This window comes from Microcaecilia unicolor, chromosome 2, assembly GCF_901765095.1.
Source record: "Microcaecilia unicolor chromosome 2, aMicUni1.1, whole genome shotgun sequence".
NCBI lineage: Eukaryota > Metazoa > Chordata > Amphibia > Gymnophiona > Siphonopidae > Microcaecilia > Microcaecilia unicolor.
In genome coordinates this window covers 63,766,904-63,792,474 of record NC_044032.1, presented here as the reverse complement: position 1 = coordinate 63,792,474, position 25,571 = coordinate 63,766,904, and the positions used below count along the sequence as shown (strand labels likewise).

Genomic DNA, 25,571 nt, shown 5'->3' with positions numbered 1-25,571 from the left:
CTTTAACCACTGGGCCACTCCTCCACTCCACAAATGCCTACTATAACACTAATTGTTTTAAAAAGGGTTCCAGAGGTGACCCAGAAAACTATAGAGCAGTAAGCCTGACGTTAGTGTTGGGCAAAATGGTAGACTGTTATAAAGAACAAAATTACTGAGCATATACTAAGGCAAGGAGTAATGGGACAAAGCCAACATGAATTTTGCCACAGAAAATCTTGTCTCACCAATCTGCTACATTTCTTTGAAGGGGTGAAAAAAAACCCCATGTGGATAAAGGTGAGCCGATAGGTATTGTGAATCTGGATTTTCAGAAGGCATTTGACAAAGTACTTCACGAACGACCCCTGAGGAAATTAGAAAGTCATGGGATAGAAGGTAGTGACCTATTGTGGATTAAGAACTGGTTAAAAGACTAAAAAAAACAAAACAGAGAGTAGGGTTACATGGTCAATATTCCCAGGGGTCTTTGCTGGGACCACTGCTTTTTAACATATTTGTAAATGATCTGGAAACAGGAGTAATAAGAGAGGTGAATAAATTTGCTGACAACACAAAGTTGTTAAATCACAAGATTGTGAAAAATCACAAAACAACCTAATGAGACTGGGAGACTGGACACTCACATGGCAGATGGCATTTAAAGTGAGCATCTACAAAGTGATGCATGTAGGAAAGAGGAACCCAAGCTATAACTACATGATATAAGGTTCTACATTTGAAGTTACCGCTCAGAAAGAGGATTTAGGTGTCATCGTTGATGATACGTTGAAATCCTCTGCTCAGTGTACAGAAGCAGCTAAGAAAGCAGGCTTGCCTCCTCCAGCCTTCCCTTCCTTTCTCTTCCCTCAGTGTCCCGCCTTCCTGTGATGTAGTTTCCTGTTTCCGCGAGGGCGGGACACTGAGGGAAGGGAAAGGAAGGGAAGGCTGGAGGAGGCGAGCCTGCCTGCTGGTTTCACTAACGCCACCGCTGTGACTTCAAGTAAAAAAAAAATAAAAGATTTAAACGTGGGCGGCAGGAACAGAAAGCAGGGCTGTCAGGTAGCTGCACTGACCCTGGGAAAAAAGGTGCAGGTACGCCGTACCGGCGCAAAAAAAAAGAACTGGATTTCCAGGTCCTGAAGAAGCAAAGCATCCCCACACCATCACCACCATTTTGATGGTTGGTATGATACTCTTATTGTGAAAGGCTGTATTTGCTTCATGTCAAACACAATTGGACCTATGTTGTGTAAAGAGTTCCACTTTTGACTTGTCTGTCCATAGAATATTATCCATAAAGGCTCGGGGATCATCTAGATGTGTTTTTGCAAATGCGAGACATGTAACGAGCATTGATGCTACTCTTAGATAGCAACAGTTTCTGCCTTGCTACTTTCCAAAGAATCCCATTTTTGCCCATTCTTCCTTATTATGGAGTCATGATCTTTGCGGAGGCTAGAAGGGCCTGCAGTTCTTTGAATGTTCTTCTGGGACTTCCCAGATGAGTTGCTGCTGCACCCTTGGAGTAATTTTGGCAGGCTGGTGTCGCATCCCTCGCTAACTTAGCCTGCTCCCTTATGGACGCGAGCCCCGAAGACGAATCCTCGCGGGATTGGCCGGCCACAATTCCGCCGCTGGGCGGCTTACCTGGTTCCTGCCCCGATAGCTGTCCATCGTGGTCCCGGGGTGGGCTTGGCCGGGATCTGTCGGGGCGCTGGCCGGCCGTTCCGGGATCGTGGCCTAGGGCCGTCTTTCACGACCTCTTGCTCCCCATCGCTGGCTCTGTAGTTCCCGCGCGGTCCGGCGGGGAAGATGGCGCCGGGATCCCGGGCCGGCGTCTGTTCCGCGTCTTGGGCGCGGGAACCAAGACCCCGCCCTGGAAAACCCTGATTGGGCGGAAGGAACAGAGGTCCCGCCTGAAGACCGATGCAGAGCCACTCCAAAGTGGTTTCCGCAAGGGAGGTCGTTAGAAGTCTCCGCCCCTGTCAGCTGAGGCTGGCTGACAGTATTTAAGGAGCAGGTTCTCTGCAGACCTTTGCTTCGGCTTCTGACTCCAGAGGTTCTAGCCTACGTGTGTGATCTGTGGATTTGCTGCCTTTCCCAACAGCTTCCTTTGACCTTCTGCTTGTTCCTGGACTACTCTGCTTGCCGCCTGCCTTGACCTTCTGCCTGTCCCTGGACTACTCTGCTTGCCGCCTGCCTTGACCTTCTGCCTGTCCCTGGACTACTCATTGCTGCCTGCTGGACCCATCCCTGGCTGTTGTTCGGGGGTCCGGTCCCCCGCTGTCCGGTCAGTCCGTCCACCCCCGCGGTTCCGGAAGTCCCGCTGGCCACCTGCAGCTGGCGGGCTCAACCCCTGGTGAATGGTGGTCGCCGCGGGTGAAGACTCGGGGTGCGCGGCTGTCTTTTGGGGGAACAACTGGGAGTCCCACACGTTCCCCTGAGGGACCCAAGGGCTCACAGGTCATCAGACAAGACAGCTGGCTATTGCTCCAAGTCTGCTCCATTTGAAGATAATGGTTCTAACCGTGGTTCTGTACAGAGCTTTGGAAATGGCTTTGTAACCCTTTCCAGACTGATATATTTCAACAATTTTTTTCTCATCTCTTCTGGAATTTCCTTTGATTGTGGCATAGAGTTCTTGTAGAAACTTTGTGCTGATTGTTTCACTCTCATTGTAAGGTTCAATATATAGTGGTTTAGATTCAATAGGGCGTGCTGCAATCAAGCCTGGCTGTGCTCAGTCAGCTGGATCTAATTATCATTTAAATTTGGTCAACTGGTTGATTGAGTATCTAAAGGGACAGTTATTTTTTTGACAAGGATGATATGGGTTATTGATAACTTCGTTCCTTAAATAAATGAAATTATAATTTTAAAACTGTGTTGTCTACTCAGGTTCCCATTGTCTGATATTACATTTTGTTTAAAGATCAAAAACCATTCAGTGTGACATATATGCAATAGGGAGAAATCAGGAAGGGGTGGGGGACTTTTTTACATCACTGTATGTCTTTACTACTTCCTGTACAGACTAGCTACCTCCAAAAAATGGTTTTGGCTTCTTTTTATGAAATAACTAATACTTGAATTCTAGAAGGGATACACTGGCAAGAGAAACATGCATAAGAGAAAGGAGAAAGATGGTAATTAGCAAAGGATCTGAAACAGCTTGATCAGAAAAAATCTTTCCAACTGTAGTTCTGTGTACCCTTAATGAAACATAAAACACCTGTCTCAAATATCAAGTAATTTCAGTTTGGCCACTTTTTATTACAATGCTCGTACCCAAGGCCATAAAATTGATTATTTGCAAGGCAGACCCAGCAAAAATAATTTTTATTATTTATTTACGGTTCATTTCTACCCCACACTTTCCCACAAATGCAGACACAATGTGGCTTCCATGAATTACAAAAGTTAAGAGATACAGCACATGAATTTAGCAGTAGAATAAGGATAAAACATTAACAGCAATTAGGATGACTAAACAGCAGAGTCACTAATGGAATACACTTGTTCAAAAAGGTACGTTTTCAGCAGCTTCTTGAAAAGAGGGTGGTCAGCTTTCGACTTTAGGTACAGGGGAAGAGCGTTCCAGGTCTTCGGGCTGGAGTAGTGGAAAGTGGAAGCAAAAAGAAGCTTGTATTTAACACCCCGGCAAGATGGATAATGGAGTTGTAAAAAGGTGCGTGCTGTAGTGATGGCATTTCTAGGTGGGAGATCTATTAGAGGAATCATATATTCCGGAGCTAAGCCATAGATTATTTTGTGTGTCAAAGTACAGATCTTGAATGCAATTCGTTCTCTCACAGGTAGCCAGTGTATTTTCAAAATCTAACTCTAAAATAGAGTGGAAAATGGAACAAAAATATTAAATCTTTAGTAAATTCCTTTCTCAGGGACAGAAAAAGTAACTGCATATGTAAACTGCTTTGGTTGTACCCACAGAAAGGCAGTATATCAAATCCATGACCCTTTACCCCTTTACTAGTAAAAGCTGATTTATGCTGATTACTGCTCACTGGTTTTTAGCTTGAGGAATGAGAAGTAAACTTTGCCTCAAAGCAGCAGCACACTGAAAGTGTGTCCATGATGAAAAAAGTCACATTCTGATGCAATAGAAATATGCGCTGTTTATAACTTTCATATATACACTCGCTCGGTTAATATTAAGCAGAGTATGATTTAATCATTTTTCTGGACTTGATATTCAGAGCAACTGAACTGCTAAACCCCTAATTTTCAGCAGCACTAAACCGGGCAGTGCCGCTGAATATTGCCTCTGACCACTCACATAAAAGTAGGCAGGTCAGGGGCGGTACCGTGGGCAGAGCTAGGGAGCTGTCCAGGATTATACGGGTGCCGGCAATATTCAGTGCCAGCAACCCCATCGCTAAGCAGCCTAATTTAAGACAGCTCAAAAGCTGACCTAAATTAGGCTGCTTAGAGTTGCAGGGGCCAGCATTGAATATCGGGCTGGCACCGGCATAACTTTAAAAAAAAAACAAAAACCTTTTTACAGTGCCGCAATCCCCCTCCTTCCTTCCCCACTCTCCCAGCCTGCACCAGTTTTAACCTGTCTGCAATGTTGCCTCCTCAACACCAACCCCAGCTCCAGTGCTCTAAGCAGGCCCCCCCCATCCATGGGGGGGGGGTCCAGAGGGTTGCTGGGGCAGAAGCGCAGCTCTCTTACTCCTGCCCCTAGCCTCACAAAATGGCTGCCACAACTTCATACTACACAAGTACAATGAGCTGCCACGCGAGGTAGCGGCAGCCATTTTGTGAGGGCAGCCGCTAGGGGCAAGAGTGAGGGGCTGTGCTCCTGCCCCTAATGAGCCTCTAAACCACCAGGGATTAGAAGATAGGCCCAGAGGGCCTACCTGGAGTACTGAAAGGGGGGGGGGGGGGCTAGGCCTGGGTTGTGACATTGCAGGGTGGGGTGTTAAACTTGGTGCGGGCTAGAGGAGGGTGGGAAGGAAAGAGGGGGATCACGGCATTTTAAAAAGATTTTCTTAAGTTATGCAGGTCCCAGTCAATATTCAGCTGGGACCCGCATAACTGTCTTATGCGGGCCCCGGATGAATATCAGCTCGGCCTGCATAAGCTGCAGCAGCCTGCCCATCCATATTTAGACCCCAATATTCAGTACCAGTGCTCGGACATGACCCAGCACTGGATACCGGGGGTTAATTTTGCCAGCGACGATCAGAGTTAAACCTCTTCTCCCATCTCTTGGCTCCTTTATTCAGCCCCAGCATCAGATCCTTCTATTAAGATAATATCCTCTTCTCCAGCCTTACTATGTGCCAGCATCAGCCTCCTTGTCTCTCTTCCCTTCCCTGGTCCAACATTTCCCTTCTCCCTATTACCTGTTTGTGCTCAGCATCTCCTCTCTCTCCTCCCAGTTCCCCTAACATGGTCCAGCAATTCCCCATCTATGTCCTCTCTACCTCCTCCCACCTAGCATCTCTCCTTGCCTTCCCCAGGTCCATATCCTCCTCTTGGACCTTCTTTGTTCACATGCAGTAGCAACTGTCAGTCAGCAGTACAAGAGGAGAGAATGGGCTGTGGAGGCTCATACGTAAGTGTTCTGTAAGGCTCTGCCAGTTCTGCCCACATAGCATCAGGAACTCTACATCAGAGGGGTAGCAAATGCTAAGTGGGATGGGGTGCAGATGAGACAGACCGGGGGAGGGGGGAAGGTCTATTCCTTGCAGTGTTTTTTTTTTTTTTGGGGGGGGGGGGAATAACCCCCCAACTATACCTATGCCCATCAGCAGTGTGCTCTGTGACATGGTGAATCTGGGTTAGAGGAGAGGCAAGGGGTCCAGGAATAGGGTGATCAAACATGGCAGTGTATAAAGCAAAGACCCCTTCCCTCTATCAAAAGAACATACTTGGGCAGCAGGATTGTGAGATAAGCATTTCTATCTACCTCAACTTCTACCACACAAGGTATCTCACACAAGATATACTATGAGAGCAAATTCTATAAATGATTTATAAACTTTGAGTATTTTAAAGTTAAAATAGATAAGAAGATAAAGTATTAACATTTCTGGGTCAAATGCTCTCAATTATCACACTATAATTGGAGGAGACGTCAACTTCCCAATCGATCCTTTTCTGGATCGCTCTTCACACTGCAGACCCGCCAAACTCAAAGTTCGCAATTCACTGAATTCTTATGCAGTCCAATGGGTGGTCTGATTTATGGAGATTACTCTTTCCTACAGCTAGAGATTACTCTTTTTTTTCTGCTCCTCATCATACCTATTCAAGAATTGATTATTTTCTGGGTACTAAGTACTTGATTCCTATGTTATCTGCTGCTCAGATACATGAAATATTGATCTCGGACCACGCAGCAATTTCCTATGACTTTATTTGGTCTTCCAATAAAGCAACTTCTACTTGGAGACTTAATACTTCTTTACTCTCGGATCTAACATTTCTGCAACATATTTCTCAGAAATCTGTCAATTTTTTTGATAATAATAAAGACTCTGTATCATGTTATATAATAATATGGGAAGCATTCAACACATGGCTAAGAGGTGAAATAATGTTATGTATCTCATCTTCTTAAAACCAATAATGCTAAACGTAATAAACTTGAGAAGGAAATTCACCAACTTGAAATGACGTTATACTCCTCATCATCTAAGTCTACACTTCAAAATCTCAGATCTCTCAAAATGCAGTATAATTCTCTTTTATCAAACATCTCCAACATTGTCACTTTTAAGCAAAATGATATGTATTACACAGATTCCAACAAAGCTAGTAAATTGCTAGCATCTTATCTTAAAGGCAAAAGAACAAAATAACGTATAGCCGTTATAAAATCTTCTACTGGAACCTCTTTGACATCTTCTCATCAAATACTTGAAGCTTTTGAATCTTTTTACATGTCATTATATTCTCCAGAATGCGTAGCTCATGATATTGAAATTTCTGAATTTCTTACATCATTAAATCTTCCTTGCCTTACTGATCATCAAAGGAGCCAGCTAAATCAACCCATTTCCGAAGAAGAGATCATCTCTACAATTAAAAAATTATCTTCTACAAAAGCACCAGGTCCAGATGGTCTACCAATGGAGTTTTATAACTTATTTTCCACCTCCATTTCATCTCATTTAATGCTCTACTATCAAACCTTGCTAGATTCATCATCTCCAGGCCATTTTTTGGACGCAAATATTATAGTACTACCAAAACCTAACAGAGACTGTATCCTTATACAAAATTACAGACTGATTTCATAATTAAATGCAGACTATAAGATTTACACAAAACTACTATGTTGCAGAATGGAGACTATTATTCAATCGCTTATACACAGAGATCAAGCTGGATTTGTAAAACTCAGATATGGTGCTGATAACACTAGGTTACTATCCAGCTCATTTTTGAAGGAGATCGCCGGCCATCTTCCGACACAAATTGGGAGATGGCTGGCGATCTCCTGAACCCGGCCAAATCGGTATAATCGAAAGCCGATTTTGGCCGGCTCCAACTGCTTTCCGTCGCAGAGCCGGTCAAAGTTAAAGGGGGCGTTTCCGCAGGGTATGGAAGGCGGGACGGGGGCGTGGTTATGAGATGGCTGGCTTCGGCCGATAATGGAAAAAAAAAGGCCGGCTCTGACGAGCACTTCACCTGCTTCACTTGGTCCATTTATTTTTAGGACCAAGCCTCAAAAAAGTGCCCCAACTGAGCAGATGACCACCGGAGGGAATCGGGGATCACCTCCCCTTACTCCCCCAGTGGTCACCAACCCCCTCCCACCCCCCCCCCCCAAAAAAAATTAAAAATCATTTTTTTGCCAGCCTCAAATGTCATACCCAGCTCCATCACAGCAGTATGCAGGTCCCTGGAGCAGTTTTTAGTGGGTGCAGTGCACTTCAGGCAGATGGACCCAGGTCCATCCCCCCCCCCCCCCCCACCTGTTACACTTGTGGTGGTAAATGGGAGCCCTCCAAACCCCCCCCAAAACCCACTGTACCCACATGTAGGTGCCCCCTTCACCCCTTAGGACTATGTTAGTGTTGTACAGTTGTGGGTACTGGGTTTTTGGGGGGGGGGATTTGGGGGGCTCAGCACACAAGGTAAGGGAGGTATGCACCTGGGAGCAATTTTTGAAGTCCACTGCAGTGTCCCCTAGGGTGCCCGTTTGGTGTCCTGGCATGTGAGGGGGACCAGTGCACTACAAATGCTGGCTCCTCCCACGACCAAATGCCTTGGATTTGGCCGGATTTGAGATAGCCGGCATCGGTTTCTATTATCGTCGAAAATCGATGCCGGCCCCAACCATATTATTGAAACAAAAGATGGCCGGCCATCTTTTTCGATAATACGGTTCGGGACCACTGTTTGCGGCGCCATTCGATTATGCCCCTCTATGTCATCTCATCTACTTCGCCTGGTCTGAAAAATCTCCTATATTATCTGTTTCTCTGGATGCTGAAAAGGCTTTCGACCGGCTGGAGTGGAAATATTTGTTTAATGTACTTAGACATTTTGGTTTTCCTGAATTTTTCACACATAGGCTACATTTATTGTATTCATACTCTTCTGCTCGAATTGCAGCTAATAGTGAGTTTTCTGCCCCATTCACACTACACAGAGGTACCAGGCAAGGATGCCCTATTTCTCCCATATTGTTTAATCTGGCTCTTGAACCTCTTTTGGTGGCTATTCGAAACTCAAAAGATATTACTGGAGTTGCTATGGACAAAACTGAGTTCAAGCTTTCAGCATATACTGATGATATATCATGCTATACCTTACTAAACCACAGGCATCTATGAAGGCACTTTATTCAGCTAATTTCTCAATTTTCAATGTTGTCTGGATATAAAATTATCTGGGATAAAACTGAGTTGATGCCTTTAAATGATGCCTGTATTCCTTTCACTATATCTGGTTATTCTCTTAAATGGGTAGTCTCTTCTATTAAATATCTGGGTGTCTTTTTTGATAGAGATTTTCCTACCACGATTAAAATAAACTCTATAAGATTACAGCAAAAGTTGAAAATTCCCTTTCATCCTGGTCCCCACTTAACTTAACATGGTGGGGCAGACTTGATACTATGAAAATGATGATAGTACCCAAAATTACATATACTCTGAGCATGATTCCTCTCCTTTTTCCTAGTTCTTTCTGTAAAAGACTGGAAAAATTACTCTATAATTTTTTGTGGAATCTTCGGTCACCCAGAATCTCCTTAGGTAAATTAAAACTACCTAAATTGCAAGGTGGGGTAAAATTCCCTGATCTATTAACATACCATAAAGCTTTTATTATTTATTTATTTGTTGTATTTGTATCCCACATTTTCCCACCTATTTGCAGGCTCAATGTGGCTTACAATATTCCGTTATGGCATTCACCATTCTGGAGTAAGTGATACATTGGAGTTGCTTGGAGTACACGGATAGTAATATAGAATTAAGCATACGGGTATAGCGAGAGAGTGTAAAGAGTGTAGTTGTAGTGGTATTGTGTTATCATTAAATTATTGTTCGTTGTGGTAAGCCTTGTTGAATAGATAGGTCTTCAGAGATTTACGGAAGTTGATTAATTCGTAATTATTCGCCAGGGCTTAGAATGGATCACTCCTTTCAATACTTCTTCTCTGCCTAGATGGCTAATTCTTGAACAGTCCATTATAAATCCATTAATACACTCTCATCTAATGGACATGTACCTCTCTAAAAATATTGCTTCTAATCCCATTATTAGCACCACTCACAAATTATTATCCTCTTTTGATAAGCAACTAAATATACCTTGGTCTGCTACCACATGCACACCTATATGGAATAATTCTAAATTTATAATTAATAGAAAACAGATTTCCTGGTCACAGTAGCAGCGTATTGGTATATGGGATCTTAGCAATTTCCTTGATTTAAAAAATCATACTTGGAAATCATTTTCTGTTATGAAAGCAGAATTCTCTTATTAGACTCTCAATTTTATCAACGGTTACAACTTAATTCTAAAAAAAGCAATTTACAAATTAAAAAAATGTCTCATATACCTGAACTTATTGATATGTCCAAATGATTCCAACTCACTGGGCATGTGGCATCTAATATATATAAATTTATCTTTAATAAATCTCCTATTAAATGTATAGGTTTACGTAAATGCTGGGAAGAGGATATCCAGCAACCTATCTCAGACAAAATATGGGAACAGATATGGAGTTCACTGTTTAAATGTTCTAGATTCTCATCGTTAATACAATCTCTTTATTGTTTCACGCATAGGTCCTTTTGGACACCTCTCAAATCACACATGATTGACCTTCTATCTCAAAGACTAATGAATGCGCACTTGTTAATACCATGTTGAATTTAGCTCTGAGAGTAGTCTTTTCACATTGGAAAATTCTGCATCAAGCTACTTATCAAGAATGGTGGAATCTGTTATTTCAAACTTATAAATATGAAACATATTTTGCCAAAAAATCATCTCATTTTGCTTTGTATAAGGATAAGTGGTCTCTTTTGATTTCTTATTTTCAAGATGTAAAAGGAGAAGTGTTCTTGTATTTATAATATATTACATGCATGAATTGTGCTCTGATATATTTTTTCTCTTCTCTCTCTTTCTAAAACTTTCTTTCTTTCTATATTTTCCAATGTTAAGCTGAATTATATACTACATTTGTTGTTACTCATGCTTCTCTTGTACTAAAATTAATAAAATATACTAAGACTTAAAAAGAAGATAAAGTATATTCCGCTAAACATGCAGAGTGGTACAATTTAATTATAACTTTATTTGCAGGAAACCATTAAAGGTGGATGGACGGGGGCTTATCATTTAATGAAATCATCTGACTAGCTCAACACTCCTTGTGTGCTACAAGAAAGCACAACTATGTTTTTAATTCTCCTCAATAGAAAGGAAAATATTTTCCAGAATGGGAGGAAATTATATAAGGAGCCAACTAGTTTTAGTTTACAAAAAAGAATGTAAATGGCAGTGTTTTAGTCATTTACATGCATAAGTGAGTACTTACTTGTGCGACTGATCTTTTATTGAATACCAGCTAGCTGAAAAGTACAGGCCATGCTTTAATGGCGCATTTTTGCCAGTGGGCATGCAAATGGGCAGAGTTGGGGCAGAGTGCACATGTACACAGGCACTTATACCAGCTATAGGGCTACTGTCACTGAATGCACCTAGATGTGTGCTTGTTCTCTGCCACTTGTGCTAGAATTTTGTGGCTTAAAACAGGACACAACCGGTGCCTATACTAGCTGCCCTGTTATATAATTACTCTGTGTGAAAAAGAAAAAAAGTTTACTTCTGCTATATCGCAGTTTAATTTCAAAATATTTGAATGGATGGTTATGTCAACTGATGTGTACTGCCAAATAAATAGATAATACACTGATACATTTAATAATGAAAATTCATTGTGAAATGTCAACTCATTTGCAAACTTTACCTTATTTAGACCATGGATTACTTTACCTTATTGACTTCCTGTACAGCTTCTTTTACAGGGACCGAGTCTGTCATTTCTTTCACATCAGGATTCTTAATGCCATGCATTAACTGAATATGCTTTTCTAACATCAGCCTTTTAGTAAAAGTACGTTTTGAGTCAGGACAGTGTCTACATATAAAAAAAACAACAACAGATGTGTAAACATCATTAAAGGATCACACGTTTGAATTGGGAAGTAATAGCGCTATGTTAATTTGTGAACATTTTTATTTTGTTAAGTCAATAGCTTCTACTACTTTGTCTGGCACTGGCATCAGGCTCGTTAGTCTGTGGTTTCCTGGCTCATTCCTGGAGTCCTTTTAAAACAGTTAAAAGATTAAAAATTCTCCTAATCACATGAAATCCTCTCTCCCTACTCCTAAAACATTTCCACCAATTGATCTCCTCTGATAGTAGGAGTGGAGATTTCATCATGACATGCCTCCTCTTGCTTCCCCTTTAAGAGATGAGGCATGTGCTGTAAGCGGCCTTTCTGAAACTTCTGCTCCTCTTTAGAAATTGGTGGTGGTGGTGGTGGGGAGGGTTCCCTATGGTGATCTCTTTTGCTACTTGCTGTGGTTGGGGAAATGGGGGGTGGGGGTGGGGTTCTTGTGTCTTGTTTTGCCTTTTCCTCTCAACAGTACTGGGGATGTTCCTTGTAGCCCTCTTGGTGATGGTAGGGGTGATCCCTGTGACTCTACTCTCATAAATTTCTTTAGGCAGGTTGCTAAGGTGTTTTCCATTCAAACCATCAATAAAACTCAACTTGCTTGATTTTGATAGGTGCCATGCCCACTGTCAGACTGTCAGCCCATCAGAATTGAAGATCTGCTTTAGCCTCATCTATTCTCTGTACAAGCCACACCCATCTCTCCCCACCCAACATATTTTGATGACATCAGTAGAAGTGATATCACTCACCACTATGAATCTACGTTATTCTCATTAACGTTTGGAACTTCAGAGGTGAACCTCCAAATAGGAAGCTGGCTGAACTGCCTCATAATGTCATCAGTCCACCTTATTCCCGATGAATGTATTTTTTATAGATTTACTATATCAACGTTTTCTTGTTATCAAAAATAATTGTAAATGTACTTATCTCAAAAATACTTGGGCTGCGTGGGCAGTTCAAGTGATGTCACAACTCCATCCTAAAGCCCCCCCCCCCCCCCCAGATAGTGCAGTTAAGTGAATCCACCTTATCCTCCAATTCATTTACTGAGGACTGCCATGTAAAAAAAAAAACAAAGATCCAGATCTTCCCTAGCAGCATTCCCAGCAACTCCCCCCAAGCAACATCCCAAACTCCCACCTCCCAATCAGTCTCCATACTCCATCCCACCTCTCTTGAGCAGCATCGTTCCCTATCTCCCCTCCCTTCCTCTGAGACCATCCCCCCAGAACCCCATTGGCATTTACTGAGGTTGTTCCTGATGGGTATGTGTCATTGCAGCAGTGATCCTCAGATGCTCCTGCCCCATTGCTGGCCTGGGTTCAGAAAGATGGATCTGAACACGAGGGGTAGCCTCATGATACTATCATTATGGATCAAGCTGCCAAATAAGGGCCTTGTTTTAGTGGGGCTGATGTTACCGAAGCACCTCAGCATGTCCATTACAATATACTGTAATTAGCTTGAAAATGAATTTTGTGCCTTGGATCTTGCCCAGTCTGAAACTGTTGCTAATCAGTTTTCTCGTCAAACTCTGAATTCTATCTTTTAAAATTCACTTGGTATTTCTGGAGACCATTCAACATGCTTCCCCTTCCCTGCACCAGCCTTGTGTCCTGTAAGTTAGCAGTTCCTTAATGCATATAATTTAAACCTCCTAGTACTGAAGATATACTCTAGCAAAGTTAATTACCCAGCTATATTATCCAACCAAGCAGCTGCAAGGATGTTAAAGTTCCTCTTGTAAAAGAAGCACAATATTTAGGAGTAATATTTGATTCCTCTTTATCTTTTTGCATACATTTAAACATGGTTGTGAAAAAAGTTTTCTTTAAATTGAAGGTACTTCGAAGACTGAAAGATTTATTATCAACAAACAATTTTAGATCAGTGGTTCAAACTATGATTACATCAGATTTTCATTAGTGTAACTCTTTATATCTGGGTTTACCAACTTGTTTTTATAAGATTTTTACAAATAGCACAAAACGCAACTGCTCTGTTGCTAAGTGGACTTAACAGTTTTAACCATATTACATCAATTTTGTGTGAACTGTATTGGTTTCTTATCAAATATTGTGTGCAATTTAAAGTACTAACACTTGTATTCAAGGCAATTAATAATGATGTTGCAAATGGCACTAAAAAATTGGTGATGGAAAAATCAGCGCTAAGCACTATTCTATAATGGGTACTCTGGGATGAACGCTCTTGATGGAATAGTGCTTAGAGCCAATTCCCATGCCTAAAGTTGCGTGCCGGTATTTATGCCGGCTGAAACTGATGTAAATGCTGGTTCTCAACTCAAATAAGTTTGAAGAAGAACTTTTACCTTGGAATATTCTAAAGCATTTTCCACAGAAGTAAGATATGTTTGTAACAAGCTAAGAATATGTATTGAAATTAGTGAATTTTATTGAAATAAACACTTAAAGATGTCAAGAACTTTTTTTGCGCTGTTTGGAACTGAATTTGAAAAAGAATAAAACATTGGATACAGCTGGGATTTTGTTGGAGAGTTAAGTATCCCCGCTGGCTTATTTTGACCATTGAAGTGCTCACCTCATGGAATTTTGGTGCATAAATGGCGCTATTATATAACACTGCGTGTAAATTTTCAGAACACCCTTGACCTGTCCATGCCTCTCCCCTGGCCAAGCCCCCTTCTGCGTTGTGTGCTATGGGATTCAGGCACCTGTTGTTATACAATAGCATGCGGCAGATTTGTGCGCAAATCAAAATTAGTGCCAATTAACTTCAGTAATTAAGGCTAATTAATTGATAGTTAATGGCTCATTAACTAATTTAGTTGTGTGAGCCTCTTGGATTCATGCTGAAATTTCAGTGCCATATACAGAATCCGGGGGTTCCTGTCCATTTTGTAAACTACAATCATCAAACAGGCTGTTTCTTCATTTCACCATATTAAACTGGAGTAATGTCAATCAAGTATGTTCTATGTTGCAGGAGCATTTTTGTGGAGTTCTCTCTCTTTGTATTTACAATATTTGGAGAGTTTTCTTCCATTTCGAAAATTATCAAAGGCATACCTGTTCACTGAAGCTTTTAACGGTTGATATGAAAGATGATACCTCAGATAACCTGAACAATTATTTTTAATGACTGGAAGGTGAAGATTCTATATAAGCAGCTTAATAGTTTTATTGTAATGGTTATGCATCTACTTATTGTTTTTGCTTTATTTTATATTTTATTATGTATGTTTCATTTTTACTCGCTTAGTACAGGGGCTAGTGTGGACTGCAAATCTTTTAATTAAATAAATAAATAAATAAATAAATAAATAAACCACCGGTACACATTTGAATAAAATGTTAAATCTTGTATCAAACAGCCTATCATTTTGTCAACAGTAGCAGCAAAGCATTGAATCCTGTGTCTTGTTCAAAAATAATGAATGAAATCAGCACCTGGATCCTGGACTAGTAATGCTGAGACCTCTTGATGGGTTTTATTTTCTATCAGGTGTAACTGGAATCATTTTTCACACTAAACATTTTCAAACACTTAAAAATAACCTACCTACCCCCAAACCAGAAATCTTCAAGGACAAATAGGCCTTCATATTCTCACACCTGGGTGGTGTCATCTGAAGGAGCCTGGTGCAGACGCTGACTAGCTAGTAAGGTAGAAAGTTCTAGCAGCGTGCCACCGCACATGCGCCGGTGACTGTGTCCTCCAGTCTTTGTTTTTCTGTGGAGCTGAGAGGACACATTTCGTGTTCTCTCCCTCATGCTGTGCTGTTTGTACTTTGGATTGCGAGTGTCTTCCCATGCTGGTATTTTTCCGATTCTTTCCTCACTTTTTCTTCAGTTTTGGGTTTTTGTCCCTTCCTTCTAAGTTGGTTTTTTTTTGTTTTAAGTTTCCTTTATTTTCATGAGGGGCTATGCGATTAGGCTGCAGCCCTGTCCTCACTTTAAACACTGCCTCCTTTTTTCTTGGTTCAAGATTGAGGAGTTTAATTTAGCCGAGATACTTTTTTGATGTTTCAGAAGACACCCAGTGGCTTCAAGTGGTGCACGAAGTGTAGACGCATGATTTCTGCCACAGACCCAAACAATTGGTGCATCAGGTGCCTTGTGTCAGATCATAACCCCTCTTTTTGTGATCTCTGTTTGCATATGCAGTTGAGAACTCAGCGAGTGTGATACAGCAACCTTTTGGCTCTTTGAAAGCTGGACCGTTGACTTTGGCACCTGTGGCATCGACCTCCATGCTTCGACTTCGGCATCCACTGAGAATGCACCAGCACTGAGTGGGTCTCCACCTGCCTCAACACCGGGCGCCATTAGCAGGACCCTGGACCAGTCAGCATTGGACCTGACACAGACACCGAGGACCAGTATGGATTCGGTATTGTCCTCATCGGCACCGGGGTATCAATATGCATCGGGGGAAGCCAAAAAAGCATAAGCATTGACCTTCCTCGATGCACAGTGCTGGGAGCACTGGTAAATTAGTGCATCCGATACCCAAGAAGCATTGGTGCCAAGAGGAGCACTCCCCCTCCTTAGAAGAGGTGCCAGTGCGCAAATCACTGAGCGGCCCTGGTCTCTGTCACTGGTTCGGCACAACATCTTCTCAGACTGCCTCTGCCCCGGCTCCCACACCGTTGCCTATGTCCACTTTCAATGAGTGATTCCACAGCATGCTTCGGGAGGAGCCGGCATAGTTGCTGCAGGGGGATCCTGCTTTGGCATTGAAGGCACTTGTGCCACTGCCGAACAGCTCCAGGCCCTCTTCCAGGATCCATCGATGCCAGTGCCCAGATCTTCAATGCTGATGCCTAGCTGAGTGTTGACATCGATGTTTGGGCAGGCAGTACCGCCTTCGACATCGGGATAGGAAGCTTCCCTGGAGTCTGACAGTAAGGTTGCCCCTTGAACCTCCTCAGAGCGTGGACATCGTTTACCAGAGCAAGGCCGGCACAGACGTATTCACCTGCTCCTAAGCATGGTGAAGAGGCTGACTGGGACTGCTCATGGAGTCAGAAGAGGATCCACATTACTTCTTGGTGGAGGAGTTATGTGGAATTCCATCTGATTCCTCTCCTCCTCAACATAGATGAAAATCTCCATCAGAGGCACTCTCTTTCACTAGTTTTGTGAGAGAGATGGCAGCAGCCATCCCATTTAAGTTGGAGAGGGAGGAGGAGCCTAGAGCAGAGATGTTGTCTGTTCTGGGCTATAAGTCTCCTCCTAAGGAAGGGGTCACTGTACCATTGCACCCTATCCTTAAGGATGCATTTTTGAAGAACTGGGAGTCTCCCTTCACAGTGCAGGTCACACCTAAGAAGGTGGATATGCAGTATCTTATTCAGAAGGCTCCTGGATTTGAAAAGGCACAGTAGCCCCACAACTTCATGGTGGTTGAATCTGCTCTGAAACAGGAGTTCTTGGTCTCATGCCTCGGCGTCCCAGGGGCGGAAGGCTAGAACTTTGGATTCGTTTAGGAGGAAGACTTTTCAGGCCTCGATGCTCGTTGCCCGCATCCAGTCCTACCAGCTCTACACAAGCCTTTACTTGGAGTCTCTGGTAAACTCTACAGTACATTGACTCTGGTGGACTCTCTCCCTTTGGAGTAGGCCACAGAGCTTCACCAACTGGCCAACAAGCAGATGGGAGTGTAGGCATTATCTGGCTAAGGGCACCTATGATACTTCTGATGTTGCATCCAGACTCTCTGATGTGCAGATTCTAATGGCTGCATGTCTTTAACCCTGAATCAGCGGTTCAAGAGACGGGACAACTTGTTTGGAGAGAAAGTGGAGGAGGTTGATGACCTCATAAAAATAGTATACAGATACTATCTACACTCTCTCTTGGTGTACTCCGTCTGCATCTTCTTCAAAAAGAAGATTTTTGACTGGGTCTAGGAATGTACCTACTACTCTCAGAGGTGTAGGTACTTGCCTCTCGCTCACTGCACTCAGGCCTCACTAACCCCGTCCTCAAAAGTCCCAGCTGGCTCCCCAGTCAAAGTAGGGCACGGGCTTTTGACTGACTCCAGAAGAGATTAGCTGATCAAAAAGTATCCATCCTGGATGACCTTCCTCTGTTGGAGGGAGGCTCATTTTTACCAACACAGATGGCTCCTTGACTCCTCCAACCGGTGGGTTCTTCAAATAGTCTGTCTCGGGTATGCACTGAATTTTGTATCATCTTGTATTATGCTGTTCTTTAGTTTGAAGATCTTCTCGTTGAAGAATCTGGCAAGCTCGATTGCTGACGGGAGGGGGGGGGGGGGGTTTCTCATTTGCTGTCAAAGGTTTGGTGTTTATCAGATTTGTTATTTTATATAATTTATTCATGTCACTATAGTCTGGGCCTATATGTTCTTTATAGTATTTCCTTTTAGCCTGTCTCATTAGGGTTTTGTACTTGTTTTGAGTTTGTTTGTTTCATTTTTATTTTTCATCCATGCTCGTTTTAGCCTTCTGCAATGGGTTTTTGCCACTTTCAGTTCTTCATTATACTATGGGGCTGGTTTTTGTTTTCATTGGGGCTATAATGTCCAGTATGTTAGTGCTTCTTTCATCCCAATTCCGCTCAGAATTCTTCTGTGTTAGTCTTCGGTGACCATTGATCTTTATATAAGGTTGTCCAACATTTGGTTGAATTGATCTTTCCTCATGTTTTCTGTGTTGTTCGAGATTATATTGGTGGAGTTTTGTGTTCTTTGTAGTATAGGGTCAGGTTTAGCTTGAAATGGCCAGACCATGGAGTTTCTGTCCATATCGGATTATGCGTTTTGGTTATTTTCCTGACGCTGCTAGAACTTTCTACCATACTAGCTACTCAGCATCTGCAGAGTTTGATCGGATGACATTACCCAGATGTGAGAATAATCGGCCTGCTGTCCTCGGAGAACACCAGCCACAGGTAAGAATCTTTGCTTTATCCAAAACTGGATTCTATAAATAACATTTAATTAATTAAACTTTCCAAATTGGTTAGCAAACGAGTGTCATTAATCTGCATTTTTCCAACTTACGAGCATGTATACACTTTCCGAATGCCCTTGTGCTTGATGCGATTATGACGACAAAGACTATGGGAGGAACTGAAGGATTTATCGCATTGTCGACAAGGGTGTTTCTTCATTTGCTTTGGAGAGAGAGGAAAGAGAAAAATTCAATGAAAAAGTGAAACTATAGAAAATCTTTTCAACTTTGACAGAATAATGTAGTAGTTTTAAAGGCTGATAATCAGCCAGGGCGGTGTTTTTTTAAAATGCCAGCCACCACAGCTGAATTAAATCTAGATATTTAAGGCCAGTATTTAGCTAATGGCCAGCGTCAACTGCCAGTACTATCTGAATATCAGCGGTATTTAGACCGATATCCAGATAGTTATCTGGTTAGCAGACTGAATATTGCCACTAACCAGACACCTGACAGGACTGCCCTCACTTTACCCACAGACAGTTCCAGTGCTATCCAAATAGTGCTAGGGTGGTCTGTGGTGACTTTGAGTGGCATTTTCTGGGTAATGCTGCTGAAAATATGGGTATGATTCTAGTCAGCAGCACTATTTGGGTAGCTAACATGGTTTGCTTTTTTAAAGACTGTCCTAGACTATCTGGTTAGTGCCGAAACAGTCAGACTGATTTTCAGAGGCACTATCTGGACTGGATCACTGAAAATCATCAGATAGGCCTGACAGTGACACTTATCTGCATAACAGGTGCTCTTTCTGGAAAAGTTCTTCTGAATATGACACATATATCTGTATCTATCTATATTCATCTATTATCTATCAACCTGCTATTCAAAGCGATTTAAGTGGGCAAGAGAGGCTCCTGCCCACTTAAATTGATTTGTGGCCACTTAATCACCGATATTCAGAAGCACTTAGCTGGGCAGAACCACTGAATACTGGCTCTGACCAACCATGTGTGAAGTGGGCAGATAAGGGGTGGTACAAGGGGCAGAGTCAGCAGTTTACTTTTCTCCCTCCCCACCAACTGAGAAACAGACCCAACTCCCACCCTCCGCTGAAAAAAAACCCTCTACCAACCCTCCTCCATTCAGATTAGCCTCACTCCTTCGACCTACCTAAACTCCCTGGTGGGTCCCTCTGGATCCTGCCCTAAGTGGATGCCTCAACAAAACTGCTGCCAAGTACCGCAAGGTCATCGCAAGAGGTCACGCCAGGCATTTTGTTGAGGCAGTTGTTAGAGGGAGTTGCAAAACGGGTTCACTCCTGTCCCCACTGCCCCTGCTGCACCATCAGGGATTGTAGTAGGCCTACCCTGAATGGGGAAGGGTTGGAAGATCTGGACCCGTAAGGGGGGGGGGTGGAAGGGAGATTGGGGGAGGGGGTCTTTGATCTCAGTGGCCTGGAGCAGTGGGAGAAGGGGTATTGGATGGTCCGAGAACCCTTTTAATGTTTAATTTTATCTTACTTGAATGTTTTAAATGTTGCTATTTCTTTATATGTTGGTGTGCTTTCCTATGGATTACTGGCATTCTTTTCTCATATCTTTATGATTTTTATATACTGTACAGTGCTGTGTTCTGAATAAGCTAAGCATTAAACCAAATTTAATAAAAGATAATGATAAAGTTATGTGGGTTCTGGCCAATATTCAGCCATGGAATAACTGTCTTATGTGTGCCCGGCTGAATATTGGCCAGGACCCCCATAATTTCTGGTAGCCTACATGTGTCTGGTCTGCTGCTGATATTCAATGCTGGTGCCCAGACTTGGCCTGCCACTGAATATCAAGGCATAATTTAGCTAATGGGGTCAGTGTTAAAACTCTGATTGCCATTGTCTAAATATCTGCAGGTATATGTCTATTATATCTGTATCTCTACTGGCCCACTGCATTTCCCATAGATTAGTGGCCTTTGTATGAAATTATGCCACACATATAAAAAAGCTACTTTGCAAAATACAGCATACAAAGCTGTTTCTTGCACTACTTAAAAATGTTGTTTTTTTTTAAACTATGAGCATGCTTTTGCTTCAGAATATAAAAAATAAAAGACCCAGGGAATAAGAGTCCAATAAAACTTTATTATAAAGAAATAAAACCTGACATGGCTATATTCAGGCAATTAGACTGCATCAAAGCAGTTCATTATTTATCAATTACATAAACTTTCACAGCCCAGAAATGTTAAGCTTATTTTCAGTTTGTTTGAGTATTTTTCCTGATTTTCAGAATTTTTAGTTTGTTTATTATAATGTATTGATGCATGTTAGAAATTTTTAACCACACTAAGAGGCCCTTTTACCAAACTGTGGTAAAAAGTGGCCTTAGCGTGCAGTTATAAGGGTCATTCCAGAGCGCCAAGGCCATTTTCACCGCATTGGTAAAATGCCCACTTTTTCTATTTTATGAATGGCCACATATTGATTTTTCCCATTAGCGCATGACCATTAAAATGTAAGCATTTACACTTAGTTTGTAGGCAATATGGGTTCATGCACTAATCAGTTAGCATGCAACAATTTAGCTACACTAACCAATTAGAACAGAACACACCTACTCTCCATTCCTGACCCACCCCAGCACTAAAAACAAAAGTGTGTGTTGATGCCAAAACGCATGGATTAATAAGACAAAGCCAACATGGATTTAGTGAAGGAAAATCTTGCCTCACCAATCTACTACATTTCTTTGAAGGGGTGAACAAACATGTGGATATAGGGGAGCCGGTTGATGTTGTGTATCTGGATTTTCAGAAAGCGTTTGACAAAGTACCTCATGAAAGACTCCAGAGGAAATTGGAGCATCACAGGATAGGAGGTAGTGTCCTATTGTAGATTAAAAACTGATTAAAAGATAGAAAACAGAGAGTAGGGTTAAATGGTTAGTATTCTCAATGGACAAGGGTAGATAGAGGGGTTCCCCAGGGGTCTGTGCTGGGACCACTGCTTTTTAACATATTAATAAACGATCTAGAGATGGGAACAACTAGTGAGGTAGTTAAATTTGATGATGACACAAAGTTATTCAAAGTTGTTAAATTGCGAGAAGATTGTGAAAAATTACAAGAGAACCTTATGAGACTCAGAGACTGGGCATCCAAATGGCAGACAATGTTTAATGTGAGCAAGTGCAAAGTGATGCATGTGGGAAAGAGGAACCCAAACTATAGCTACGTAATGCAAGGTTCCACATTAGAAGTCACCGACCAGGAAAGGGATCTAGGTGTCATCGTTGATGATACGTTGAAACTCTCTGCTCAATGTGCAACAGCAGCTAAGAAAGCAAATAGAATGTTAGGTATTATTAGGAAAGGAATAGAAAACAAAAATGAGGACCTTAGAATGCGTTTGTATCACTCCATGGTACGAGCGCACTTTGAATACTGTATGCAATTCTGGTCACCACATCTCAAAAAAGATATAATGGAATTAGAAAAGATACAGAGAAGGGCGACGAAAATAATGAAGGGTTGGGGCGACTTCCCTATGAGGAAAGGCTGAAGCATCTAGGGCTCTTCAGCTTGGAGAAGAGACGGCTGAGGGGAGATATGATAGAGTTCTATAAAATAATGAGTGGAATAGAACGGGTAGACATGAATCGCTTGTTTACTCTTTCCAAAAATATTAGAACTATGGGGCACGCAATGAAGCTACAAAGTAGTACTTTTAAAACGAATCAGAGAAAATATTTCTTCACTTAATGTGTAATTGAACTCTGGAATTCTTTGCCACAGAATGTAGTAAAAGCAGTTAGCTTAGTGGGGTTTAAAAAAATGTTTGGATAGCTTCCTAAAAGGAAAGTCCATAAGCCATTATTAAAATGACTTGGGGAAAATCCACTGCTTATTTCTAGGATACGCAGCATAAAATGTATTGGGATCTTGCCAGATACTTGTGACCTGGATTGGCCACTGTTGGAAACAGGTTGCTGGGCTTGATGGATCTTTGGTCTGTCCCAATATGGCAATACTTATGTACTTATGTGAGGGATTCTTGATCTGCATATAAAATCTGCAAATAATCAGATTAATATAACAATATGTTTTGAACCTGTTAGGTTGATCTGCTTTATGGTGTTAAGAAAAATGTTAAAATGGCACTGCAATCACAATACAAAATGGTTACCTGGTGTCTGAAATGTGCAAAGTTCCGTTTGCAGAAATGACAAGAAAATTACCATAGGATCCATTAAACTGCAATACTGAGGAACCACAATTTAGTGAATCTTAGGTTAATTTTCTTGAGGTAAAATTACTATGGTAATGTGCATTTCAGTGCTCTTTAATAAACAGGCCCCTTAACCCTCTACTTCTATATGTCACCAAAACCTTTGTGCGCAATTTTGTGCGTGCTCCCAATTTGCATGTGCAATTTAATTGAATAATGAGGCAATTAGTGCCAATAATTGGCTTTAAGAAGCAATTATTGGCACAAATTTGATTTAATTGGAACTTAAACACGACTAAAAAAAGAAGAATGGAAATGGGCGGGTCATGGGTGGAACAGGGGCATCCCTAGCATTTACCCGCACTGTTACAGAATAACGGGGATACACACCTAATTTAAGTGCGTACAATTGCACCACATTTCAGTTGGTGCAAATGGTAATGCCTAAAGTTAGGCGCGAGTCCCAGGTGTAAGGGTTATTCTATAAACCATGCCTAACTTTAAGCGCAGCTTATAGAATAGCGCATTTTCGGTGCCATATATAGAATTCACCCCTAAATGTTCTGCAATTTTGCCTGCCTTTAATAAACAAATCCCAAAATCTTTGAACACTAATTCTATACGGAAGGTGCCAAGATTTAGGCAACAAAAACAGGTGCAAGTATCCTGAATACTGGCATTTATGTGTGTTATGTGCCAATATTCTGGCTACATACTATTCTGCAAAATGGCGCCCAAATGTGATGGCACATGTTTTGCAGGTGGGTGTTCACATGGGTAGAGTGTAGATGGAGTGTAGGTGGGATGCCCATTTACAAGTGTAGGCTATAGAATACTATGATCTTTAGCAATTTTGGCGCCATCATCTGGTGATTTCTTGGCATGTTACACTGGTATTCTATAAAGAAACATAGGCACCTACTTTTCTTTATAGAATAAGCTCAAAGAAGGTGCATTTTAGATACTGTCCCTTCTAAGCTGAGTGGGAATCCTCTAGCTGCATTGCTACCAGTGGGGGCTGGTGCTTCAATATTGGGTTTTCAGTCTATAGGGACACGCAGGTTCCCCAGAGTCCTGAAGACCTTACTTGTCCCTCGCTAGTGAAAATGTGATAGTGAAACAGAAATCCCAGTGGCAGGACTGTAGGTGGAGGACTCCCACTCAGCTTGGAGGAAACAGTGATATTAGGTGCCTAAATATAGGTTCCCCTTTACAAAATTACAATCTAAACTCCCATGTATAACAGTATCAGAATCAAGCAACCTTTGATTATTAATTTATTTCGAGAATTGACAGGAAACAAAGCACAAAAATGAACATTTGTTAACTATCTAGGCCTCAATTTGTGTAAAATCAATATTAACATGCATTTTCTTTTGCGACATAAACCACTATTACTCTACCTTGCCATGTTCTTTCTTCATGTGCGCTATATAAACATCTCTCTGGGTAAAGAGCTGATCACATTCCCAACAGGTCCAGCCTGGGTTGTTTGCCTTCTTTGGTGCTCCTCCTTTCTTAACAGGTAAGGTAGACCTCTCTGGCCTTTCTGTTCCATTGATAAGCTTTGTTTCTTCTCTGTTGTTACCAGCAGAATTCTGAGTTGTAGGTTTGGTGCTCAAAGGCAGGTTTATACTTAGATTTGGAGGACCCTCAATGCTTTTCAATGTCCCATGCATAGACTATGAAATAAAAATGAAAACAGTCATAAAATATTTGTCCTAGCCATTCTCCGGTCTTAATAGTCTAAAAATTCATTTAAAAAACTCAATAGAGGAAGACCCTAATATACAATATACAGTCTTGAGGATGACTTTGATAGCAGTGGTGTACTAGGGGCTGTGAGAACTGTGTGGCCATAGAGGGTGTAAATATGATGGAGCACAGAAACTGCTCTCAGTCCATCTACTCTGATTGTTGATGGCAAAGTGGGCAGGGTGGGGGGAAGCATCATAAAGAGGGGCATTTTCGATATGACGTCTAAGTCTGAATTAAATCTGAACAGGAAAGAAAGTCATTTTCAACAAACAAAAACATCTACCTTTTCCTTTTGAAAGTACTGTTTGGAAAAAAGTTTTGTGATTTGGATGTTTTATTTTTTGGTCCATTTTCAAACAAAAAATGTCCAAATGCAAAACATACAAAATACACAAGAAAATCCACAATAGAGTAAAACCATTCACATATTCTAAGTATGGTAAAAGCTTTGGTTGTAATGTATATCTCAAAGTGCATCAGAGGATCCACATAGGAGAGAAACCATTTGCATATATACAGTGTGGTAAAAAGCTTTGGTCAGAAGGTAAACCTCACAATGCACCAGAGAATACACACAGGAGTGAAACCATTTACATGTCCTGAGTGTGGTAAAAGCTTTGGTTGGCAAGAAAGCTTCACACGGCATCAGAGAATCCACACAGGGATGAAACCAATTACATGCACCGAGGAGGTAAAAGCTTCAGTTGCATTGGGACAGGTAATTAGGGAATGTACACTCTTGCTATGAAGTATAGAAAAATAGCACTCTGGTATTTAGATATATGTAATGAGACCTCCTTTTCATCTATAGATCTGAATTCAAAGCCCAAAAGGCTCGGATGTTATAAAAAAAAAAAATAGAAATCTTGGTATCAGGAAGAATAGTGGAAAAGTGACATCCCAGGAAAGCAATAGGTAATCCTTGGGGGCACTGCAGTGGGCTTTATAAAATGCTCCCAGGTACACATCTCACCATTGCTCCCTTACCATATCTGCTGAGCCCCCGCCA

At 41.7% G+C, this 25,571-nt stretch overlaps 1 protein-coding gene across 3 annotated transcripts in view; it reads right to left on the bottom strand.

Moving 5' to 3' along the window:
* Positions 1-25,571, bottom strand: part of ZNF532 (zinc finger protein 532) — a 238,197-nt gene that overhangs the window by 6,363 nt on the left and 206,263 nt on the right. For all 3 annotated transcript variants that reach the window (XM_030192992.1, XM_030192994.1, XM_030192993.1), the window contains 3 exons: positions 24,208-24,486; positions 18,690-18,802; positions 11,485-11,629 (listed from right to left, as the gene is read on the bottom strand). In XM_030192992.1, coding sequence (XP_030048852.1) covers positions 11,485-11,629; positions 18,690-18,802; positions 24,208-24,486 — 537 coding nt within the window. The remainder of the gene's footprint in view (positions 1-11,484; positions 11,630-18,689; positions 18,803-24,207; positions 24,487-25,571) is intronic.